Raw genomic sequence first — 23,645 nt, 5'->3', positions numbered from 1 at the left:
TTTCCATTTGTGGCTTAAAAAGTAGAGAAGGAAAGAATAAACATTTCTAAACAGGTATTATGCCATTTTAAATGTAAAATGTATTGCTCCGAGTGGGAAAAGAATTTCAGCAGATTATAAGCTAATTAGGGCTTACAAATTATTGAGGGAGAAAGCGGGATCTAAAAGACAGAAAGTTTAAAAACTCAGGAGTTAGCTTCTGGGTTTTGCCAAACAGCAAGTTAAAGGAGCATGGGCAAGTTCCCAGTAACGTGTCATGACATGTTTAAAACTCAGTGAAGTAAGATGAGCACTGGAGTCTGTGAGCCTCGAGAATAGCTTGCTTTTGTGATGATTCTGTTTTACATTTTGGCACATACGTGTTTGAATTTAATGCCGTAGTGCGGAAAGTCCCGGAAGTCTTTCTCAGAGGAGTTTTTTTTTCTGCTTTTTGCCGTGTGCTGTTACACTCAGCTTTCCTTTCTGGGATTTGAAGATGTGACTGTGGGCTTCCCTCCTTTGAGCTCCCAGCTCCTGTCCCAGCATTGCAGGTGGGCTGGGGAAAAGTTCTGCTTGCCTCAGGTTGGTTTCTTACACATGAAAATAACGTATCAGCATCCTGCTTTTGCTTCCGAGGTGGTCTCCAGGTTGTTTTAGCTTTCCTAGTGCAAAGCCAGGTAAGAGAGTGTGCCTTCTCACAAGAGGCTTGCTTGGAAAAAGCTGAGGCCTGAGCAGCCTGCAGGGTGGGATTACAATTCTGCATCTAGGTGGGGGCTCTGTTTTGTGAGCCAGCAAAGTGCACTGAAACATGTGAACTGGTAACTGGAATTTTGATGCTCTTAGTTTTAGATAGCTGTGTGTCAGGAAGGCAAGATCCATCGTAGCAGCTGTGATTAGACAGACGGGTGACTTGCATTGTTTATAATTTACTTGTTCTGAGCCAGGCAATAGAATCCCTTCTTGAGACGAATGCAGACATCAGGGCATGGGGATTAAGGACTGGTATAGCGTGTGTGCTCATGATTCATGTGATGCAGGAGTGGCTGCTTAGCCCTGCTTATTTAAATTTGGGCTAGATCTGATACTTTATAAAGCAGTACCAGACAGACCTGTTTTGAAATACTGGATTAAGAAGTCACTCATTTATTGCATATAATTGTCAGCTCTCTTCTTTCTGTAGTGTTAAAATGGTTTTGTCTCGTAAAGGAAACCTATTTTAAATCTGCAGTCTTCTCTTTCTGTTTTTCAGTGTCTCTAACACTTAGGATAACAAGGAATTTTACAGAATACTCTCATAGAGGGCTATACCTACTGTGTGTTTTCTTTCCCTAAAAGTAGGTATTTCAGAGCAGAGCATAGAAGAATGCTTTTGTAAGAATGTTTTCCATTCTTTTTTATTATCAAAAGAAGTCTGGTGCTTTGAACAAGAATGATACAGTTCTGTTTCAGAAACATGTAAAGGATGTAGCAGCCTGTATGAGTAAGTGTGGTTCTAGAGTACTAGAGCAGAGGGAGAAGCAAACTGTGCAAAGGGCATGACCAGTTAATTAAAAGTTTTTAATTCTTTCAGAATGCACGTGAAGAATGTAGTAAGCTCAGCAAGGAGCTGTGTGCCGTTCTCTACAAGAACGGCACACGTGCTCACCTTTTGATGAGAAGAAATCAGCAAGCACTAATACAGAGCAATAAAATAGATAAGAAATGCTAGGAGTTGCGAAGTTCCCAAAGGGGTTCATATTTTTCTCTGCGCTATCATGAATTTTTAACTTAAGTCCCAGCTTTTCTCCTCTTGAAGTTTGTTGGATCGCTTGAAATAACTGAGTTTTGAAGAAATGTTTTCCTGAAGGTCATCAGAATTGTGGTTAGAAAGAAACCCCAAACCTGTTTAACTGGAAAACAGTAACAAAAGGAGGAAAGAAGTGAATAAAGGTAAACTTTCTACGCTGAAAGTGAAAGGCTTAAGCAGCTTCTCTTCGATCTTTTGTTGATTAATTGGACTAGACTTCACAGGAAATCCAGAAAAAGGAATGCTTGAAGGATGCAGAGAGCTCTTCTAAAATTCAAGGTCATAATACACTAAAAAATGTGTTACATTATTTTGTTCTGTAGAAGTGAAGTAGAAACTTCAAAATTTTCTTTTACAGCTTCTGTCTTATAGTTCCTCAGTTTTATCTGCTTAACTAGGACTATGCATGACCAAACCAGTTATCTAAGCATTTATTCTAAAGCTTAACAAATTTATCTATCTAGCTTCTTACTTATTGGCAGTTCAAATCACGCATCTCTTCTCTTTACTTCTTCATGGCTTGCTGGCAGATACTGTTCCTTTGGCACTGATGTTTCTCACAGAACATTTATTTTAGTACCCAAAACAGAAATTAACTGGCCTTGGTCAATATTTTAAGTTTTTCCAAATGAAATTATAGGTTGAGGGTTTACAATTTTATTGAGGAGCGTGAAAGTAACAGCAAATATTATTTTAGGATTCAGAAAGAGCTTTTTGTTGTTGTTGCAATTTCTCAGTGTGGAGGCAGTTGGGCAGGTAGAGGAAAACTAAAAGTGTGAACATACTCTTTGTCGATTTGTGCGTGGTTGGACAGGGTGCCATGCTAATTGCAGTGCATCCTATCAGGGATTAATCAGGGTATAGGTTGCTGTTCATATTCTGTGACTTGTCAGCAGCCCTTTGAGATCTAAGGTGCCACCCTGGTTCAGTCCACTGGTGGATGCAGTCCATGCTTGTTGGATGTTTTCAGTGCTCTCTGTCCATCAGCAGCAGTTGTCAAGAGTTCATTCTTCTGATAAAGTGAATTTGGAAAACAGAGTGCTTTATTCCTTAATGCTTTGACCTTGGCATACAGTTTCTTGGCAGTTAAGGTAATGTCATTGTCCTAACTCATTCCCTATGGTGTGGTATTCTGCAGTCATGGAACAAGCCCAGTCAGTGACACTTTCACTTGTTAGCCAAGAGCAGTACTGTGTCAGTACACTTGCTGCTGTGAAACCTTATGTCTTGTGGAGAAAATCCTGCTCAGTGATGCCAGTGATGATTTCTACTGTAGTGAATTCCCTCAACGTAAGACTCACTGAATGCGTGGAAGACTTCTCTTACATCAAAATCCAAAGAACTTGCTTACCATCAATTTTTTACAACTGCAGACCACAGCAGTTTGTATTTCACCCTGCAGCAGACTTGGTATTGCTTAAAAACTGATTTTAGAACTTATTGAACAGTGTTCCTGTTCTCAAACACCACTTCTGAGTGAAATAAACTGCTTCCTCCAGCCACCAGTATGATAGCTTGCCTTGTTTGCTTTCAAAGCTTTCATCAGATACTCAGTGTCATGAGTTGTTGGACTTCTCTTTGCTGTTGTTTAACAAAATTCTGATGCAATGTTTGATTCCTTCAGGGAATCTCCAAATTTGGAGATAAGGGTTTGCCTATAAAAGAAATTAGCTTAAGAATTGTTTAAATCTGGTTTCCAAGAAATTGGACGAAGCTCCATTTTTTCCAACATTTCCATTTAAAATGTGGATTATCCATCTTTTTTTTCCCCTTTTTCTCCTGTTTATAAACATTGGACTTTTGATGTAATGTGCATATGCAGGCAACATAAGATGCTTTTAAGCTATTTTGTTCTAAACAGTGTACATTAAAGATACTGTTTCTAAGTTAACTTTCTGAAGATAAACTCTGCAGTTGGGGGGTAGGGTTTAACAAAAGTGGTAAAGGATACACTGAATTAACGATGCAGTACAAGAGTTTATGCTCTTCAGAATCAATTTTTTTAAAGTGATGACAGTAACAAAAGGAATGCAGCCCAAAGAATGCTTCAGTACCCGTAAGTGCTTTTGCTGCTTGTAGTTTTGGAGAGCCAGTTGTTGTATATTCCCAGTTGTTGAGAAGAGCTGCATTATGCAGGTGATGTTTTGTTTGATTTGAAAATTGTTACGTTACCAATTTATGTAACTCGCAACTGCTTCCAGTTATTCTGTACATAGATTCATGACAAAATGCAGCACCTTTCATATTCTTATTAGCCTGCTGCTCAGAGGAGACATACCCATGCCTTTGAAGTATTAATTTGGATTTTGAGTGCAAATCTTAACTTCCTTTTTTGGTGTGTTTAATACAAAGATAAATTAAATAGTGTTATCAGAAATTTATTTTAGTGCCTGAAATGTGGCGAAGAAATTGTTCTTTCTCCATCCACTTATCTTTCCTGAACAAGATTTAGCACTGGAACTGTGTCTCCTTTTAAAAGCAAAACTTTTATGATTCCTGCTTCAGAATTGTGCTGGGCGGGGGGAAGGATTATGTTGTTTAAGAAGCAAGAACTTATTCCAGGACTTGGCTGACCCTGAGAAGACTTGAAAGAATTTGGCATCAGATTGTAGCATCGTGATTTAAATTCTTACATTTTTCCCATCTGCAATACTGGTTGAGACTTAAATTGATGGGAGTGCATTGCTATTGCAGCCCTAGATGAAAGTGTAATAATATTGGTGGCCAGGAATGATTTTTGAATTTTATGAAACCAGCTGTAGGGAAAGAAAGAATGAAAGTTGAGGTCTTGATTCTGCAGGCACTTCACCAAAAACAAAACATGTGTTGTGAGCAAGACTATAAATCATATTTGAAGGCTGAATGATCCAATTTTCAATAAAGTACTTTAATGGGATCAGGGTAATAGGCAGGACTGTATTGCTGCTGGTTTTACTGGGCTGTTGGGGTACTGAAAACTGACGTTTTGTCTTGATGCTCTGAGTACTTAGGACAATGTTTTCTGAGAAACTGGGAGGAAAGTATGAGATGTAGGGGTATCATCCCATGTCTGGGACTTGGGCCAGGTATAAGCAACATTTGCCTTCTAAGCATAGAGCTACCCCCACTTGGCAGTCTGTTTTATAATGTTGTGGCATAAAGTCTGTCACTGCAAAAGAGAATTGCTTTAGGATGAAAAATGGCATGTTATTTCAGTTTTGGATATTTTAAACAGAGATTGCCGTGCATGTCGAGTCTATGGTTTACAATATGAGGATCTGACTGAAATCTACCTGCTTAAATGAGGGCATGGAACAGCTAGTTAATTGATTTTTTTTTTTGGACAACTTTAATGGTGGACAGAGTGACTGAATAGGTATAAATTGAATGTCTGGAAGATTACTGTTTCTATCATGTCTTTCCATTGTGCTGCTTTCCTAATTCTGCTTGGTGTTTGTAGTTTTGATGGCATGCTAGGGATATCACATTTCCAACATGGAACAGGATCTAACTTTGAAAATTCTTTATGAAAAGCAATTAACACTTTTAAAAACACGCACAAAAAAAGTTTAAAATAACTAAATAAAAACATCAGTGCAAAATTGCAGTTCAGAGTCTTAAGTTTAAGTCTGCTACTTTACAATAGGTGTAGCAATTATTTTTATTTTTAAGGCTGTGTGTGTCCTTGTTCTTCAGATACGATGTAGGAACATCAGAGCTGTTTTGTGATGGTTTGTTTTACAGCTGAACCCTGTATGATTGTAATCACAGTACAGCTTGGCTTTGTAGTGAGAAGGATACAAGGAACAAGCTCTGGAATACTTTATAGAAACGTGCTTACTAAAGCAACTTAGTGCTTTCATTAAAAGGAAAAAAAACCCAAACTTTCCTATCCTTTGATTAACTTCACATTTTTGGGTCTGCCCTGAAGAGTCACAGACTCTCTTAAGTGTGTTTTAGGAGGACGTGCTAAAAAGTTGTACATGCCTTCAAGTTTAACCTGCCTGTGCTCTTGGGAAATATTTCTTCCTTTGCAGTGTTTACCTTCAGTGTGCTCGCAACGCCTGGAGGAGTCACTCACTGATGCTGCTAGGAAGTCATGGCAGCTCATGAAGATTTCTTTTTCTCCAAAAATTCAGTATTAAACATTCTTAATGTTTTGAATTTTCTAGCTGTATTTTGAGGTAAAACGAACTTGATATGTTGCATGTGCAGAATGAATTTCTTGGCCCAAATATTCTGAGCTACTTCTATTTTTTTTTCTTTTTTTAAATATCTTGGAGGTGAAAAGAAAAACAAACAAAGGAAACCCAAACTAAAATAAAACCTTTCTTCAAGTTCGATATAAAATAAAAACAGTAGCATTACCTCTTTCTTAATGATGCTATAAACAAATGGTCTGCAGCTTACCATAATACTGTATGTGTGAACATACTGTTAATCTCTTTAAGAACTAGTCGTGCTGTCTTTCAGTCTATATTATGATCCTTTAGCAACAATCTTATTATTATTTTTTCCTGGCAAAAAATAAAGTAGCAATTTGCCTAGTATGGAGTTACTCAATGTCAACAAACTCCATCAATCTAATAAAAGAAAAAACCCCTTGCTCTTTCTGCTTCTCGTCAGATCCTCGTCTGTCTGTATAGTGCTTAACTGCAGGAAATGCTTTTGAAACTTGTGCTTCGTTCAAGTACAGTGTTTTAGATGAACCAAAGATGAAAGTTTTGGCTGTGTTTGGGAAGGAATAGGTTGCAGTAGTGCTGTTGTTTTTTTTTTTTTTAAGTGTTTGTTGAATTGATTGTTTTGGTGGGGGGACAACAGCAACAACAGAAACTGCTACGCCTGCAGTAGTCTTGAAAAGACGAGCCTGTTTAGAATCAGCTTGAAAATGTCCTATCCTGAGTGATGGTTTACCCTTCTACTGAGAGGACAGAGGAAGAGATTTGGGCTCTCCTTGGTTGAGGGGGATGCAAGAGACCACATCAGGTTGTAAAAGGATAGAACATTTTTCCAGTGACGCAGAGCAGGTGCTTGATCTTGCTTGCTTATGGACAAGCATGCAAATACTGTCAACTAACTGCTCCAGAGTCTGTTAGCTGCCGTATCAGCAACCACCTTCCCTTGATTGTGAGCTCCAGCTGTCTTGAGACAAGAGGGGATAAGGAGTAAACTGCATGCCACTGTCCCCTGTTATGACAAAACTATTGCTGCTGGTGTTTGTTTTTATGTTCCCTGGAAGCTTCTCTCAGACTTCTGTGAGTGTTCTGCCCACCTCCAGCTTTCTACTGTAGAATTTTCTGGTTTGGAATATACTGATTTCAATCAGTAAGATATAATTTACGAGAGAATAAAGCAGTTTTTATTTGCACAAAACTAGTAAGGAATTTGGCTATTAGTATGCAAACTGTAGTTTCTATAGTGTACCACTTCTTCCTGAAGTTATGTCTTACCATTTTGGAGGCTTAAGTATATACATATTTAATTAGGAATAGTGTCACACTTGGCGGACATACAACTAAATGTATATACATTAAAATGGAGAGCATAATGAAGCTGACAATTTTGTAGGGTAGCACATCATTGTCTGTTTCAGAGCACTGAAAAGTAGATGCTTTGTTTGCAGTGAAGTTGAACATCAAATTTGTTTTCCACATAGGCAAATAGCTTTTCTAATTCTCTGTAAGTTGTACCTTGCAGATGGTTGGCTTCTGGAAAAGCCACAGACTCTCTTGTAAAAAGTATTAGCTATTAGCATACAGTGGGCATTATTCTGAAAAATGATTACCACCTTATTTCAGTATAAGTTTTCCATGTCAGTGTGAGTTTTCTTACAACTTTTTGGGGGACTCACCATTATAATAAGGAGCAAAGCAGAATTGTTTTAATGAAAGCTTTATATAATATCCATAGTACTGGGCGCAGTTATGGTTCCACTTGTGAGGTACAGGTAATGCAAGCAGTTGCCACACTTGGCCTGGGTTAACACCTGGTTTGTTTTCTGGGTTAATCTCTGTTGGTCCGTTGTCTGGATTATCTGTGTTGTCCACTGGAAAAGTAATGACTAGCTCAAGTTATACTCAACATCAGAGATGGTAAAGCATGTTGGTGTTGGTACTGAAGCTGTAACTCTTAGAGAAGAGACATTTTAGCATAGTGGATCTCTTCCTGGTGAAGCAGAAGTCTAGCTTGCTGTCTTACTTAACTTCCTGTTCTAATCCCTCTTAAGAAAAACAAACAAAAAAAGCCCATGAAGCAAAACTAAGCTTCATGAATATGTCATGACTACCAGGTACAAGTGAGGAGCTAGTAAAGATTTCTGTTTTTTCCCCTTAAGATATTCTGAACTTTTCATCAAGAAACATGCTCATCCTGCATGGGGACTCCATAAATTTAAATATTAGATTTCAGATCTGGTTTCTTGACTATCTGATTATCCCTTGACCTGCTTAAGTCCTGTTACAGGAGTTCCTTTATGCCCTTTGAGGTTCCTTTTTTTTTTAATTCTATTTTTCTTTTTTTTTTTTTCCCTTATCTGCATGCCCATACACAGCCCATGGAATATATGCTGGTTAACAGACTGTATTCTTCCAGTGCAACCCAGGGGAGGAGAGGAATACAGCTGATAATACTGATACATCAGCAGTGGGCTGGCATTTCCCTCTTGAAATACTCTGTTTTCAGTTGCTTATAAAATTGCAACAGCTTTATCAAGCTGAAACTTTTTGTTCCCAGCATCTGCTTTTCCTCCTTGTCTTGCACTCTTTGAGTTTTCAGCTGAAGCTACTAACATTGTTGTATAACTAGTTCTAAGACTTGCTTCATTTCATGAGTCAGCAGTGTGCTCTGACAGCCAAGAGGGCAGTCTACGTTTTGGGGTGCATTAAACCCCAAATAGCCATCTGAGCTAGCATAGATCAAAAGAGGTGATTCTTCTGCTGTATTTAGTGTTGTAGTCAAACCTTGAATCTTGTGTGTGGTTCTGGTCTTCATTTTATAAAAAGGAGACCACCAGGATCCTTAGAAGAGTCAGAGAGGGCAACAAAGCAGGTACCAGGGCTGGAAGGCATGTCCTTTGAGGAGGGGTTGAGGGCACTGGGCTGCTGGGCATGGAGGAGAGGAGGCTGAGAGGTGACCTCACAGCTCTCTGCAGCTCCTGAGGAGGGGAAGCAGGGGGAGGTGCTGAGCTCAGCTCCTGGGAACCGATGGCAGAATGGGAACAGCACAGTGCTGCTGGGGGAGAGTCAGGCTGAGCAACAGGAAGCATTTCTGTGCTGTGAGGGTGGTCAGAGACTGGGACAGGCTTCTTAGAGTGGTGGTGGATGCCTGTCAGTGCTCAAGTACTGTTTAAACGCTGCCCTCAGTAGTATAAGATCTGGTCAGCACTCAGGCAGTTGGAGTCAGTCAGGCAGTTGGACTAGGTGATCGTTGTAGATCCATCTGACCCACTCCATTCTGTTCATGGCTTTTTGGGCACACTAATCTTTTATTGCTTTCATGAGAAATGCATAGAATCTGTCACAGTTCCAGGCTTCTGAGGAAAGCAATTTGAAGCTTAGTATGGGTTTTTATTTTTTTTAAGAGGTTAATTTGTCTGATCATCTGAATTATGCCTGCTTTGCTTAACAATTTCATACACAGAAAAATATTTTCTGAAAATTTGCTCTTCCTGGCCACTAAATTGAAGTGAAAAGGAGCCAGCTGAGAATAGAAGGGAGCAGATTAAGGGTAGGTAGTGGTTTGTGATGACATACTTTGGAAGGAAAGCTATGAGGTAGGATGAGAGAAGCAAATTCCAGACTGATTTCCTAAGAACAGACTGGAATATACTTCCTAAGTAATGCTGTAAAAAGTCATTTGGATACTGGTTTGGGTATTGTAATGGCTAAAAAGAAAGAAAAAACGGGAACTTCCTGCTTGTTTGTCCCTTTAGAGCTGTGTTTAAGCACATCTGGGCCTGAGGGGTAAGGCTATGCGTACTACAGTTTTTTGTTCATGTAGCTGCAGCTGTCCTATGGATAAATGGAGATCTACAGTTAAAGCTCATAATATGTAGGAGCTGTGTGAATGCCTTACTGCTGACATTTTACAACTCTTGGAAAAAAAAAATGCATTTCGGTTGTGGTTGACAGCAAAATGAATCTGAGCCACTAGTGCCCTGCAGCCAAAAGGGCCGTGTCCTGGGATGCACCAGGCCCAGCACTGCCAGCCTGGCAAAGGAATGTGTTTTCCTGCTGTGCTCTGTGCTGCACAGCCTTGCCTTCAGCACTTGGTGCAGCTTGGGTGCCACAATGTCAAAAGGACATAAAACTATTAGAGAGCAACCAAAAGAGATGTACAGAGATGAAGAGTCTGGAGGGCAAGACCTGTGAGGAGCAACTGAGGTTCCTTGGTGTGTTCAGTGCAGAGCAGAGGAGCTGAGGGGAGCCCTGCTGGCGGCTGCAGCTCTCCCAGGGAGCGGAGGGGCAGCGCTGAGCTCTGCTCTGTGTGACAGCGACAGGGCCCGAGGGAACAGCACAGAGCTGTGTCAGGGGAGGGGCAGCTGGAGGTCAGGGACAGGCTATGCAGAGGGCAGTGGGCAGGGAACAGACTTCCTGAGGCAGTAGCCACAGCCCCAAGTGCTGGAGTTGAAGGTTTGGTTTTTGGATGGTCTTGTGTGGAGCTGGATGAGCTCAATGATCCTTGAGCGTCCCTTCCAACTTGAGGTATTATGTGGTTATCTTTGGAATCTCTTATTCTTTAGACAGCTCCCTGTGTAATTCATACACCTTCCTATCCGTTTCTTACCAGAAAAACACCTGTCCCTTTGAAAAGTCAGAAATCAGCATTAACAAGAAGATGGATTGTACATGTAGATAGGAATAAAATTTCAGAGGTGATGTGATCTTCTTTGAGGCTGCAGTTGTTTCATTGAAGCTTGTTTTTTTTTGTTATTTCTTAAGTCAGATGCTTCTTAAAATTATCCTCTTAGGCAAAAAACAAAACAAACAAAAAACTACATTAAAAAAACAACAAAAAAACCCACAACACTTGGGTCTGTGTAGTGACAGTGAATCGATGGGCAACTCCTGATGCAGTTTGAGTAGCTGACTTTGAAGTGCTTGTGTTTTGGTTTCGTATCTGAAGGTGGGATTGTTTCTTAATGTGCTGTAGCAGTTGACAAATGAGTAACCTTAAGTCAAGAACTTGCTCTGCTGTAGCTAACAAGACAGGAACTGTGAGTCATCTGAGGAAGGTAAATATTATCTCGTGTTTGCACGTTCCGGGTAGTGATTCTTCTACCCACACCTGTCTGAGCTCTTTGAGTTGTGGCTGAGGGCTGCAGAGCCCAGAAGTCTGAGGTGACTGCTGTTGTGCTGGCAGCAGGCACCTAGCCTTACAGAGTCTGACTTCTCTGCTCTGTCACAGGACTGTCATTCACTTAGGTAGCCTCTTACTTCCCTATTACTTCATGTTTTCATTTTAGTATTTGCCTTCACCTTATGTAACAGGAGTGGTGCTGTTCATGCCTTGACACCATGTGATGCTCGTGGCTGAGAGGAACTAGTGGGAATGATTCCTTTTCTGGTAGTGAGATTTTTGTAAGTCAGCCTTTAGGATATAGATTTCATGTTGTCTGTATGTGATGTGAGTTTGACCATATACAGAATTTGTAGCAGCTGAATTTGCTGAATAGGGAATCTATTTTTATCTGTTTGCTGAATATAGCAATGTTTAAGAAAATGCTGTACTCTGATTTCTTTGAGGACTTGAGGAAACGATAGCATTTAGATATTTCTGAAGCACTTATGACAGCGCTTATTTCTTAATCTTTTAAAGATGGGCTTTACTGTTGTATGTGCTCTGTTAGGAAACTCTCCGGAGCACATCTCAGTGGCTCTAGACTTTCCAAATGCCTTTTTCTGCATTATTTGTTTATTTATCCATCTCTTTATTTTAGAGATGAGTCTAGGCATAAAACTGGAGATAAAATTCAAATAGATTAATTTGCTCAGTAACAGAATATCTTTAATCTGCTGTGCGAAGGAACCATTTGAAATACAGCAGAACTTGTATCTGCAGAAAAATAATCTCTGGTGCTGTCCATCTGACATTGAAATGTTCAATTGTGAAATCTACTTTTAGTCAAAACTACAAGCAGTTGTCAAGCAGTCCATTTCTGAATTACACAACGGAGCGAATTTCAGATTATCGTACACGATGAGGAATGGAAGTTATCATTCTGATGTCTTCCAGTGAGAAGTTTTACTCATGGCTGAGTCACAAATTCTAGTGGAGGGAAACTTACAGGATAAACTTTGAGTGTCTGGGAGAAGTGCCACTGTAGAATTACAGTTGTTATGAGAATATTGGAAGCAGATGTGATGCTTATACGGAATTGAGCTAGGCGACGCTGTGGTTCTGCACTGCTTCGTGACCTCATTCATTTTTCTTGTAATTTTGATTAGCACAATTCCTTACTGTTCCTATTAAAATAAGGGATTGTTGGTGTGGGTAGGCTGAAAGACCCAGGTGACCTGTGAACTGAAACTGATGTGTATTTTGTAGTTTTTGTTGTTTTGTTTACAAATGTAGCAGATGAACTTTTTAGTTTTAAGACTCCAGCTGTTGTCCTTCAAAACTGATATGAAAGGGGGCACTGTAATCATTTTCTAGGAATTCAAGAATGCCTGTAGGTTATTTTAAGTCCTTGATTGTTAGGTTTTATTTTGCTTTCCCTTAACAATATAGGTACTTCAGCTGCTTGTGGTTGGTTTTTTTTTTTTTTTTTTTTTTGTAGTTAATTTTAATTAGGTTTGGTTTCTTAGCATGGTTGATTTCTTATTTCCTATTTGATGGAGTAGTCTCCAACTAAGAGAAATTATTGTTCACACATAGGTGTGATACAGTGTATGTTTAGCTGATAGTTTTCTTGATGGGTCATCAACTGCAAATGGTTTTTAAATAATTTTTTTTTATATACAGTGTCTGTGAGCACTACAGGGTAGTGGACAAGAGTGTACTAGTACATAATTTTTTAAAATAAGAGTATTGCTGTTTTTCCAATGCATACATATTTAAAATAGTATTGAATTTTGTTTATTTCAGCCAGTGTACAGGCCATGTTAGCTACTGGCACCATTGACATTTATTTTTAAACCATCACTTTTGTGGTGACACGTATGAGTTGAAGGCCATTTCACAGGCAAGTGTATAGCATTTTATAATACTAAATTGGAAGTACTACGTTAAATCTAGTTTAGAACCCATCTTAGTCTTCAGTGGACTGTAAATCCTTCAAATGGCTGGAGGTGTCGAGAAGAAAGCAGGTATATGTGCTCCCTTTTTGTATAGTTGATGGAATGTAGTGGTATATTGTTAACTGCAAGCTGCACATTTTGCAGCATGTGTGAATACACCTGTGCTGTTAGAACTTGGGACTTCAGTGTCATGTCTTCTGCAGAAGAGGCACTCCTGTGTCTCCTTGGGTCGCATCACTGAGTAACATAGAATAGGTTTGGCAGCTTCCTGTTTTCTCTCTATGGGCAGTCCTGTTGGAGTGCTAGTTTATTTGTTCTGATGACTTTGTCTGGTCACTTGCTACTTCTCACATCTTCAAAATAGATGTTCTGTGTTTCTTTTGGTAATGTTTTGGCTTGCCCAAAGATTATTTCTTGGTCTTTATCCTCTATTTGAGAGTACACCTCATTGATCGGATCCATAGAAGGCATCTGCGCAGTTCAGGGAAGAGTCACATCCCCAACCACTTTTGGTTTCTTTTATCTTCCAAATTCCAGACGTGTGCAGAACCTGCAGGACATAGAATCATAGAACCCTTAGAGTTGGAAGGGATCTCTGGGGGCGTCCTAGTCCAACTGCCCTGCAATGAACAAGGACATCACAGCTAGATCAGGTTGCACAGGGTCCTATCCAGCTTTGCCTTGCAAGTCTCCAGGGATGAGGCATCAACACAACACTAGGCAGCCTGTTCCAGTGCCTCACCACCCTCACTGTAAAAGATTTTTCCCTGATATCTAACCTAAATCTACCCTCCCTAAGCTTGAAGCCATTTCCCCTTGCTCCATCACCAACTCCTGCTAAAGAGTATGTCTCCTTCTTACCTGTAGCTCCCCTTTAGATCCTGAAAGGCCGCTGTCAGGTCACGTCTGTCCCAGAATGTGTGTGATGTCAGCCAGGTCGTGAAACCAGTTGGAGCTCCTTGCACTGTAAATTTTCAAGTTTAGCTTTAGTGATTTTGATGATTATTATTGTATTTTACTGTGGGTTATGTTTGTTGTCCCTCGTGTTTTTTTTATTTCAGGACAATTTTAAAATGGTTATTTCATAGCAGTTAAACATAGTTAAAGATGGAGGTCTTTGTCAGGGGAACTTCTGTGGCTTGTATGGTGTTAGTGGCAGTTGCACTTGCACAGCTCATGGACAGCAGAGATGCACGCTTGCTGCACAACCGTCAGGGTTTCTGGTAGAGTTGTTTCAATTATGTTGTGGTCTTCATTTCAGACTTCCATGTTTCTGATATTTCAATTTAAAGATATTTAAGTAAATTAGAAGAAGATAAAGCCAGTGATGAAGGTGGACGACAAAAGAGGTATTTTATTGTTTTCTAACAGTGAGTGCAAATCTGTGCTTTTATTACGTAAAAAAGAAATACAGTGTAATGTTACTTATTCCATGTTTACATACAGTTGATACTACAGAATTGTTACTTGAAAGAGTACCATGCTGCAAGCATGGAGAATGCTCAATTAGCATCACCTTGGGGAAACCAACTGGTTGCAATTGTGAAATTAAATGAGGGAACAGGAGGAATGTCTCAACTTCAAGTTCTGTTCCTCTTTCATCCTGACAATATGTATTTATTTATTTGTTTTTAATTCTGTGCTCACGTGCATTTTGTGCTTTATTCTGTTTTTAAATAACTCAGCGTATTCCACCAAAGGGCTGGGATTTGAGAGATCTTCCTTGTTAAACGAGTTAGTAGTATACATTATATTGTGTATCAGTTCCACTTTGTGACAAATCGGAATTATTTTTGACATTGAGAAATGTGGTAATAAATGTTAGCTTTTCCTATAAATAAGATTTATGCTATCTTGTAGAAGTACCAACTGTTGGAATTACAAATTCTGTGTTTTGACTTAAATTGCAGATTGATTTGGTGGTTACTGGTGTGTAACTTGTGATACTTAATGGAACTGACACCTGCTTTCCATGGAAAGGCTCATTGTTTTGTAGACACTTAAGTATCTTACCTTATTTGAAAGCTTTGATTTGTAATGAGAAATAAAAACAGAGCAAATCGTTGACTTTGCTTGCTAAGAGCTAAACAGCAACACCTTACAGAAGCCATGGGCTGTGGGTTGGTGGAAGCTAATGCTGAGATTGTAACCTGGAGTTATGCTCTCACAGTGACTGTGTATGCTGGCAAACACTGTTGACATTTGAGGAGCAGGACAGAGGAGATGCTGCCCAAACTCCTAAAGTGACTTTTTTTTTTAATTTGTATTATTTCATACAGTTTTCAGCTCTTACAGTGATGAGGAGTTAAGTCACTTGTAACTCAGTGATTGATTTTTCTGCTCTGTACAAAATAAAAAGTATTCATTCTTTAGGGAGATGTTACAGTGTCCTCCTAGTTTTGAGTTGCTAGTGTTGATGTCATGAGCTGTCCTTGGGCACTACCTATAGCAGTACTGCAAAGCAGCCGCAGAATTAGTTTCATACTTCAATAAAATTAATTTATTTGCTTTGAGCTGTTAAACTAATGTAATATACAGTCATATCATCACTTTTTAAGTGATTATAAAGGTATTTTGCAGCTTAAGTCAGAGTTTTTAGTAAATCTACCTTACAAGCAGATCCTGTCTTTGCATAACCCCTCTGTCACAGTACCAAGTTCTGCACGGGGGTAGATCTTCTCATTCAGGGGCGTGCCAGCTGCTTGCTGGCAGTCCAGCCTTTGATCCCACTCACTGGCCTTCAGTGGCTGCATGGCTTTGGAGAGCTGGGTCGTGGTGATGTTCTCTGAAAACAACTGCCAGCTCTTAGCTCAGGGAAACCCTGCTGAGACCCAGCAGCTGCCAGTGGGGCCTGCAGTGCGTGTAGCACTTCCCTCAGGCTGCTGTGAAGATGTCAGCGCTCACAAAAAGGTAGAGGTCCTACCTAACTCTGGGAGAACTTTGCTGCAGTGCAGCTACAGAGTTGCAGGTAGGGTTCATTCAGGCTTGCCCTGTCCCACCTGCTGCTGCATCCTGATAGTGCTGCTCTGCTCCCTGAATTTTGTCAGCCCTGTCTTTTTAAGTTACCATGTAGAAATATGGATTGCCGTTAAAAATATCAATATTTTATCCGCCTAATTATGAAAAATTTTCTTCACTTATATTTAATAACCGTGCAGTTGTAAGGCTGTATTAGTATCAGTGTGTTTTGTCAGTCCTCTGGGCATAATCTTGATTAGTTTTTGTGCCACTTTCTTATACAATTATCAGTGTAGAAGATAATCTTCTAGACACTTAGAATTTGGAAGAAAGTGTTAAAATATCTTCCAGCTTTTTGACATATGGACTTCATCTTCTGGCCCACCAGCATTCTCACTGCAGCTTTAAAATTGTTCTGAGACTCAAAGCTCTGACCTTATCCCACTGCCTCAGAAGCCTTTACAGTGGCTGTGTGTGTATGTAGCTAGCCATGTATATGTCTGCAGAAATGAGACCCAGAGCTTTACAGGGTCAAAGTCAGAATTGTTTTCCCATCTATAGTTCCTGTACTGCAGTTCTGAATAACATATTATGTCTATACCTTACAGTATATGCTTCATTGATTTGCTTTTGGTCACAAGGTTTTGAGGTGGTATATTGAGTAAATTTTTAAAAATATAGGCTTCTAATACATCTTTTCATTAGAATTAACAACAACAACAACAAAGTCATCTCTTATCCCAGGTATTGTTAAGAGTTCTGAAAAATCCTTAGGGACTTGTGAGGAGCTGTGCTTTTACCTTTTCAAAGCTGTGGTCGGCTGATAAGCGGAGCTTCTAGGGGATAGCTTCACCCAAACATTTCATTATCATTTCTGCAGTGGTGAAAGCTAACTACCCTTTTCTCTGCACTTTATTCAGGCAGAGCAAAGGACAAGATAATCCCCTTAGCCTGTTAAATGCTCCATTCCATCTGGTAGGTGATAATTGCATTGTAAGGGGATTAGCACAGTGGGATATGCTTATAGTGTAATGAAAGCTTCACTACAAGTGTGAAAGTCAGCTGGATACATTCAAGCAGTTTGGGACTCTACACTTGTGTTTTATGGTATTGCACAGAAACGAGCAGTTTTCATCTGGAAAAGATTCGCAGTACCTCTAGTTGCTTTTATATACCTTTGACACATCATAGAAATTTTGTTGACATCGTCAGTCTGTGGGTCTGTGTAACTGATTTTTTTTTTTTGTCTGAGAAAAGCATAATAAGATTTTGTTTTTCTGAACATTTTGGGCCATTTCTGTGATGGTAACCTTAATGTGTGCATCCTAAGTGCTCCACTTTTGCTCAAAAGTGCCGTGACTTTGAACTTGTGGAGATAGATTGTTTGTTGTATAGGCGCACCTGTGTTGTCAGTTTCAGAAATCTTTTTCAGTAAAGCTGAAATTTGAATAAGCCACACTATGGGGAATACCTGAGTAAATTGGTGTCAGTGAGGATAAGAGAGTTTTGAGCTGAAAGTGACTCTTCTCACAGCCGACCAGCAAAAGTGTTTTGAAATTCGGTCAGCATCAATTGTAAGCACAAGGTGGTATAAAAGGACACTTTTCTTCTGAAGTCTTATGCTTAGCTAATGCTGTCAGTAGTGATGACAGTAAGTCTTCAGGCTCAGAGCATTTCATAAGCTAGCTGCAATTTACCGTCCTTATCTTCAGGATGTTACAGATCCGTGTGAATGAAGGTGTGCTGCAGTTCAGCTTTGATTGCCCGGTCCATTGCCCCCTCTCCAGTCTTCCATTCCACAAGAGGAACTGGGCAGGCTGCACAGTGCTGGCCAGAGTGTGCTATTCATCTGGTTTGAACATTAACCTGTTGGTTAGCCTGCTCTGCGCTGGCACGGTGTTTTGTAGCCAGACAGGTTAGAGATTTGACAGTGGTATGTGTTTTTATATAAATAAAAAAGTCAGGTGCGTAAATATGCACTGTATGTGGTAGATCCTGTGGTGACATTGCATGACCTTACTGTGGGAGGAAATTTTCTTATGAATTAGGGTTTTGTGAACAGCTGCATGGTTGCTCTTTCTTCAGTTTCAAGTTCTTGACTTAGCAGCTGTGTGTGTGCGTGAGTGCCTCAGGGAGTTAAGGGCAAAATAAAATCTAAATGTTTTTCTATGGATGCCTGCAATAATTTTGCCAATCTTGATGTCACTATTAAGTGTGGTTAAGCTCAACCTGCTCTTACTTCATCATGGGTCTCAGCGTGCGGGGTCACAGAATCACAGAATTGTAGGAGTTGGAAGGGACCTCTAGAGGTAATTGAGTCTAAAAGTAGAAAGTTGTTTTGGTTCTTTTTTTCCCCAAACTTGTGATGTTGAGGCATGTCAGTGATTTCATGGTTTCCTTGTTTCCTTTTTCACTATTTATATATGTATTTAATGTGGTTGTACTCTAAAGAACATTCCTTTATTTTCTTCTTTTAGATACAGTGTTTCTTCTGAAAAGGAGAAAACTGAGAAAATTACTAATTTGCTGTCTGACATTCTGTAATTAAAACCTGAGCGAAAGGCACTGGGACATACACTCCTCCTCAAAGCAAACCATCTAATCACTTCCCATCCTAGTTCCTTCTGAAATAAGTATTCGTCAGATGAAAATCCTGGATGGATGAGTCATTACACTGGCAATATCTATTAAAAGATTTATAGAGGAATTTTCAGCTTTCTAGAGTAATTTTTAACAGTCCGTTCGCACGTGTATTTAAAATGTGTAATACTGAAGTGTACAGCGAGCTCAGTCTTACATATCATTTCTTTTCTGTAGGTGACAAACAGCATGTTTGGTGCTTCAAGGAAGAAGTTTGTAGAGGGGGTTGATGGTGACTACCACGATGAAAACATGTACTACAGCCAATCATCGATGTTCCCACATCGGTCAGAAAAAGATGTAAGTTGAATAACTGTTTTTCCCGTTTTAATAGTGAGGTGGTTTCGAGTACTTTAAATGTGTGTAAGGAAAGGCTTCATCAGGCTTTAAGCTGTGAATAACCATCTTCAGTGGTAATTGTTATATATTTATATGTTATGTATTTATATATGGACAGCTTCAATCATAGCCTTGCCAAGGCTTTATTTTTTAATCTTTAAAAACTGTATTTGTAGCTCAAACTAGATGACTGATTGTATCTAATGGTTACATGTTGTCTAAATTGTTTTTGTTGTCTTTTTGCATTTTTTATCTTCATTGGTCATTTTTGACAGTGCCTCACACAGCTTGTTCATCTGCTCATGTAGCCTAAGTTAGACATCACTCCTTTTTGTAATAGAAGATAGAAAATCAGCCATTCTTAAACATTTTTTTTTAATAATGCATGTAATTGTTTAATACCAAAGTGAGCGTGGTCTTACGGACTTTGACCTTCCTAAATGTAAATACTTTCTATAGGCTGTCAGTTAAATTTAATATTTTCAAGGATAGGAGGAAATAGGTTAAGTATCATGAATTTTTAAAGAAAAAACAAAAAATGCTTGAACAACGTTTTTGACCTTTTTTTAATTAAAGTTGTTTCCATGAGCTTGATGAGAAAGTTGAGGCGAGCTAGCAAGTGGAAAAAAAATATTAAATAGGCTCCTCTTTTCTATCTCTGTGTTCATTACATGTGTGTACAACACAGATGCACACAGGCACACTGAGATATGCGTAACATTGAACATGCTTTCTCTTCTGTGAGTACCTAGAGGTGCAGAGAGCACTCTGACATCACTTTTACTGGTTCTCAGTTACTAAATTTCCTCTACTAGATTTGATGTGTTTAGGGGGAAGTCATTTAAGATGTGGTAAGAAAGTGAGTGTCAAGTGAGATACTATGTTGCACAATATACAGTGAAAGCTGATGCTTGGCACATTGTTGACATAGAGTATGAGTGTTTTAGTTGCCTACTCTTTCTGTAGGCAATGTTGCAGAAGTGGATCTTAGGATGGGACTTCGAGAGAAGGAAGGTGGGTGTTGCAGTTGCCAGGAATGACAAATGAGAAATCCTGAAAGCTTGTGTGGGAGAAGTGGACGAAATGGGGAATAGAAGCTGACGTAGTTGGCAGAGAACAGAGATGTCATACCAACAGGAGATGGAAGTCGTTTTTGCAAAAAGTTTTGTTTCCAAATAATTAAGGGATTTTTTTTTCCTGCGTAGCTTCACTATTTACCATTACAACTTCCTGAGTTTATGCATAAAATCTTAAACTATTACATGCTTTTGTAACAACTTTTAAAAAGAGTGATCAAAATAAATGTGAAGCAGTGATATTTACATTGTCTTGTGCACCTTTGATCACTGATGTATAGCTAAGTCTATTGTATGTATTATGTGCTGTTTTGTTCTTTCATTTGTCTCACAACAAATATGAACATCTGCAAAGATGGTTGTCTCATGGTTTGCTTACTGCTGTCCCATCAATTTTGCAGCTTTCGAAAACCTTTTCCATTGAAAAATAACAGTGTATTTAAATAGATTTTGAACTGAAATTCTATGAAAGATGGTATTCTTTTTATGAGGGCACAATAAATTTATTGACTGCATTTGTGTTTGGATAATGCTTAGCACTGACAGACAAAAATCAGTTTGCTCAGAATTTCCAGTGAGTAAGCTAATGAGGAATCATGTTTCAAAATTGGGATGCAGTGTTATGAACACCTGTGAGGAAAAACTTCTAGCATTCTTGATCCTGAAATGTTTTTCAGTCTTTCTTGTTTGACACTTAGATGGAATTTTCTCCGTGTGTGTGTACTATAAACTAAGGTAGAAGACCTCTAGGGGGAAAATGAGGCTACTGTCACTTATATATTCAGAAAATGCAACTGACACTAAAAAGTCCAAAACCTGGCATGCACCATCTCTTTGTAACTGCAGTCCTTATTGAAAACATCTTTACGATCTTAAATGTATATTTTTAAGTAGTAGAATTGTCAATACGCTGCGCCGTTTTATGCAACTTAAATAGCTGTTTTTTCATTTTCAATCTCATATCTATTCAGAGTAGGTAAAACTTCTGTTTGATGTGTGGTGGGTTTTAGCTACAAGACTTAAAATATTTTCTTGTTTTTTTTTCCTCCAATGTACCATCTATGCGCATGAACCCCTGAGCAGTCACGTGCTTCATCACATACACAATTTTACTGGGTTGAGGGTTTTTTCAGGAGTTTTTGGTAGTTTATTTTAACACCTAAGCCAGAGATTTTGTTTTTCATTGTATTATGTTAGGAAATAGTTCTTCATTTACTAGGGTTGAAAAAGCATCTAGAAGCTATCTGAAAAAGATGTGGGAGGAAAAAGAAGCATTTTATGCCTTTTAATAAACAATTCTTACGGCACTTGCTAATTCGGTATTCTTGTGACTTGTTTCTTTGGCTAATTTGAATTTTAAAAGATTTTTTCTTTTTTCACCTGAAGGTAAAGTGAAATGAGTAAAGGCTCTTGAAGTCATATCTCAGAATTTGAAGACTTTTGACAAGTGAGAACAAGTAGCACAGAATTTAGGAGATGTTTTTATTTCAGAGCCTCATTTTAGCTGAAAGCAAAGAGCTTTCTCATAACTTGCCTTTTTTCACTGGGGGATGTAGTTCCAGACACCCAGGATTTCCACGCTGTTTGAAATGAAGAATTTGCATGTTACTTATCCACACAGTTACTTTTAAAACCCTCTGTGTGTTGCATGGATCTGTTTGGGGGGAGTGGGGGGAGGCACATGACTGTGGTATCTCTGATTTTACTCCAGTGCTTACTCTTTAACTAAACGGGTGGCTCTGCTGTGAGTCATCACAGCCTTGCTGTGGTTAAGTAGGGAAGTGGAACAAAGTGTATCCACGAATGCTCTTTCTACAAATTCTGCTGCATCTAGAGTGTGATAACCAGGTCAGAAATGTTTTACTGAATAATTTGGATATTTTATCACTCTTGTTGAAAATATAAGAGTTTAGAAAAAAGTAGTTTTAGATTTGGTTTGAAGCAAATGTGTTTCTGTTGCTTGTATTGGCAGCCAGGTGCATGTTGTGATCACAAAATAAGAGGGGAAATATTGGCAATAAACTTCAGACCTATTCAGTGTGAACTTTCAGGAAAAAAAAAAGCACAAAAAAACCCCCCAACAAAATAAGTGACATCCCCTTACCTGCAAAATCTTGTGGTAGGCTTTTCTTCAACTGGTTGTCCATTCATATCTGAAGCAATCTTTCTGTAGTAAGGAGTTCTGAAACAGACATATGTTTCTTTTTTGAAGTATCTTCTTTTGCTGTCAGCTGCAGGCGTGGATTTGGTTGTATGCAGCCATGCCTTTTAGTGAAGATCTGTCCAAATTATGACAGAAGTTTGTTTGCGGTGAATTCTGTTTGCATTTCTTAGCCCAGTGATTGGGTTTTGGTTTGTTCTTTGGTTTGCTTTGATTTTTTTTTTCCCTACTTGCTCAGTAGGTGACTAAGGGTTCAAGTGATTTGCACTCCCAGTGTGTTAGTTTGCTGGGCTTTATTCTCTTTTCTTAAAAATGAACAAAGGAACCTTAATGCCTTAACAGATTCTGGACTTTCTCATTTGAGACATGAAGCTCTTGTGCAGTTCAGTTCTTTCACAATGTGACTTCTTGTGAAATGAAAATACATTGTAATAACGTGATCAAGTAACATCAGTCCTGCAGATTAGATTTGGCTCATTGCAGCTCTTAATCTGGCTGCATGACAATACCTTTCCTGAAGTAAGATGCTCTTAGGTTTAGGTGCTGAGCACAGTGAATTGGGTTATTGATTCTGAGGGGCCACTTTCCAGAGGACTCATTCCTCCTTACATGACAGAAGTATGTCCACAGTGGATTAAATTCAGGTGTTCCTCTCTCATGAGGCAGTTGCAGAATCAGTTGCATGAAGAGAGTTGTCAGCCTTTTAATGAACAGGGTGATAATATTAACATGCAGTCAAAAGCTTTAATGGAAAGGTAATTTGTTAATAATAATATATATATCCTTATATATAGGTGTGAGTTTTATGTTAGATAAAAACCTGTGAAATAAGATTGAGTTTACCAGGGGGATGGAGATCTATAATCTTGCTAGGTTTGGAAAATCAAATGTGGAAGGGTTTCATCACTCTTCTAGAAACAGCTTTGGTTTATGGTTGCTGAACACCATTGCACTGTTGCAGCTTGACTATGGACTTTCTTATCCTATTCTTTAGGGTTCTAAGGAAACTCGTGATGTCTTGTTTCCCAAGATATCTTGCCTGGCATTTCACTTATTCATTGCATGAGAATCTGTTAGGTTAGTTGGTCATAATTTAGCTTCAGATGCTGCACTTAATGGAATCCTTTTATATCAGAAAGAGCAGCAGAAGCATTGGAGCTAATGCTGACTGGTCTAATAGAGCTGATTTATATTAGATAACTTCCATAATATGAACAGCTTTGATTGATTTGTGAAGGGCAAAAAATGAAAGCTTTTTCAGGAGAATATTAAATGTCTTCTATTTTAAATGGAAAATGAGTATTATTGTATGTATTAACAGTATACACGTAATCATACTGGCAGATACACTGAATATTTGTTTGCCATGCTTGCTTTATGAAATATATTCCTTGAAGTGTAAGATGCAAAGGAATGGAGTTGTGTTTTTCCTTCTCAAAGTGACTGAACACACTTAGCGTTTTTATTGTGTGTGCTATATTTTAACTAAA

General features: G+C 38.9%; 1 protein-coding gene across 3 annotated transcripts in view; it reads left to right on the top strand.

Annotated features, from left to right (window-relative positions):
- Nucleotides 1–23,645, top strand: part of CNOT2 (CCR4-NOT transcription complex subunit 2) — an 88,492-nt gene that overhangs the window by 31,998 nt on the left and 32,849 nt on the right. The window contains exons 2-3 of one of the 3 annotated variants that reach the window (XM_065743327.1): nt 18,757–18,879; nt 19,885–19,932. In XM_065743327.1, the coding sequence (XP_065599399.1) occupies nt 18,769–18,879; nt 19,885–19,932 (159 nt within the window). In that variant the 5' untranslated portion in view covers nt 18,757–18,768. Of the gene's footprint in view, nt 1–18,756; nt 18,880–19,884; nt 19,933–23,645 lie in introns of those variants that run through there. The other 2 variants (XM_065743326.1, XM_065743328.1) reach the window with 2 other exon arrangements.

This window comes from Cyrtonyx montezumae, unplaced genomic scaffold (assembly GCF_038088225.1).
Source record: "Cyrtonyx montezumae isolate F1298 unplaced genomic scaffold, pur_monq_1.0 scaffold_3, whole genome shotgun sequence".
Classification (NCBI taxonomy): domain Eukaryota; kingdom Metazoa; phylum Chordata; class Aves; order Galliformes; family Odontophoridae; genus Cyrtonyx; species Cyrtonyx montezumae.
Note: the sequence above shows the minus strand (reverse complement) of the source record. Positions and strands in the feature narration are given on the sequence as shown.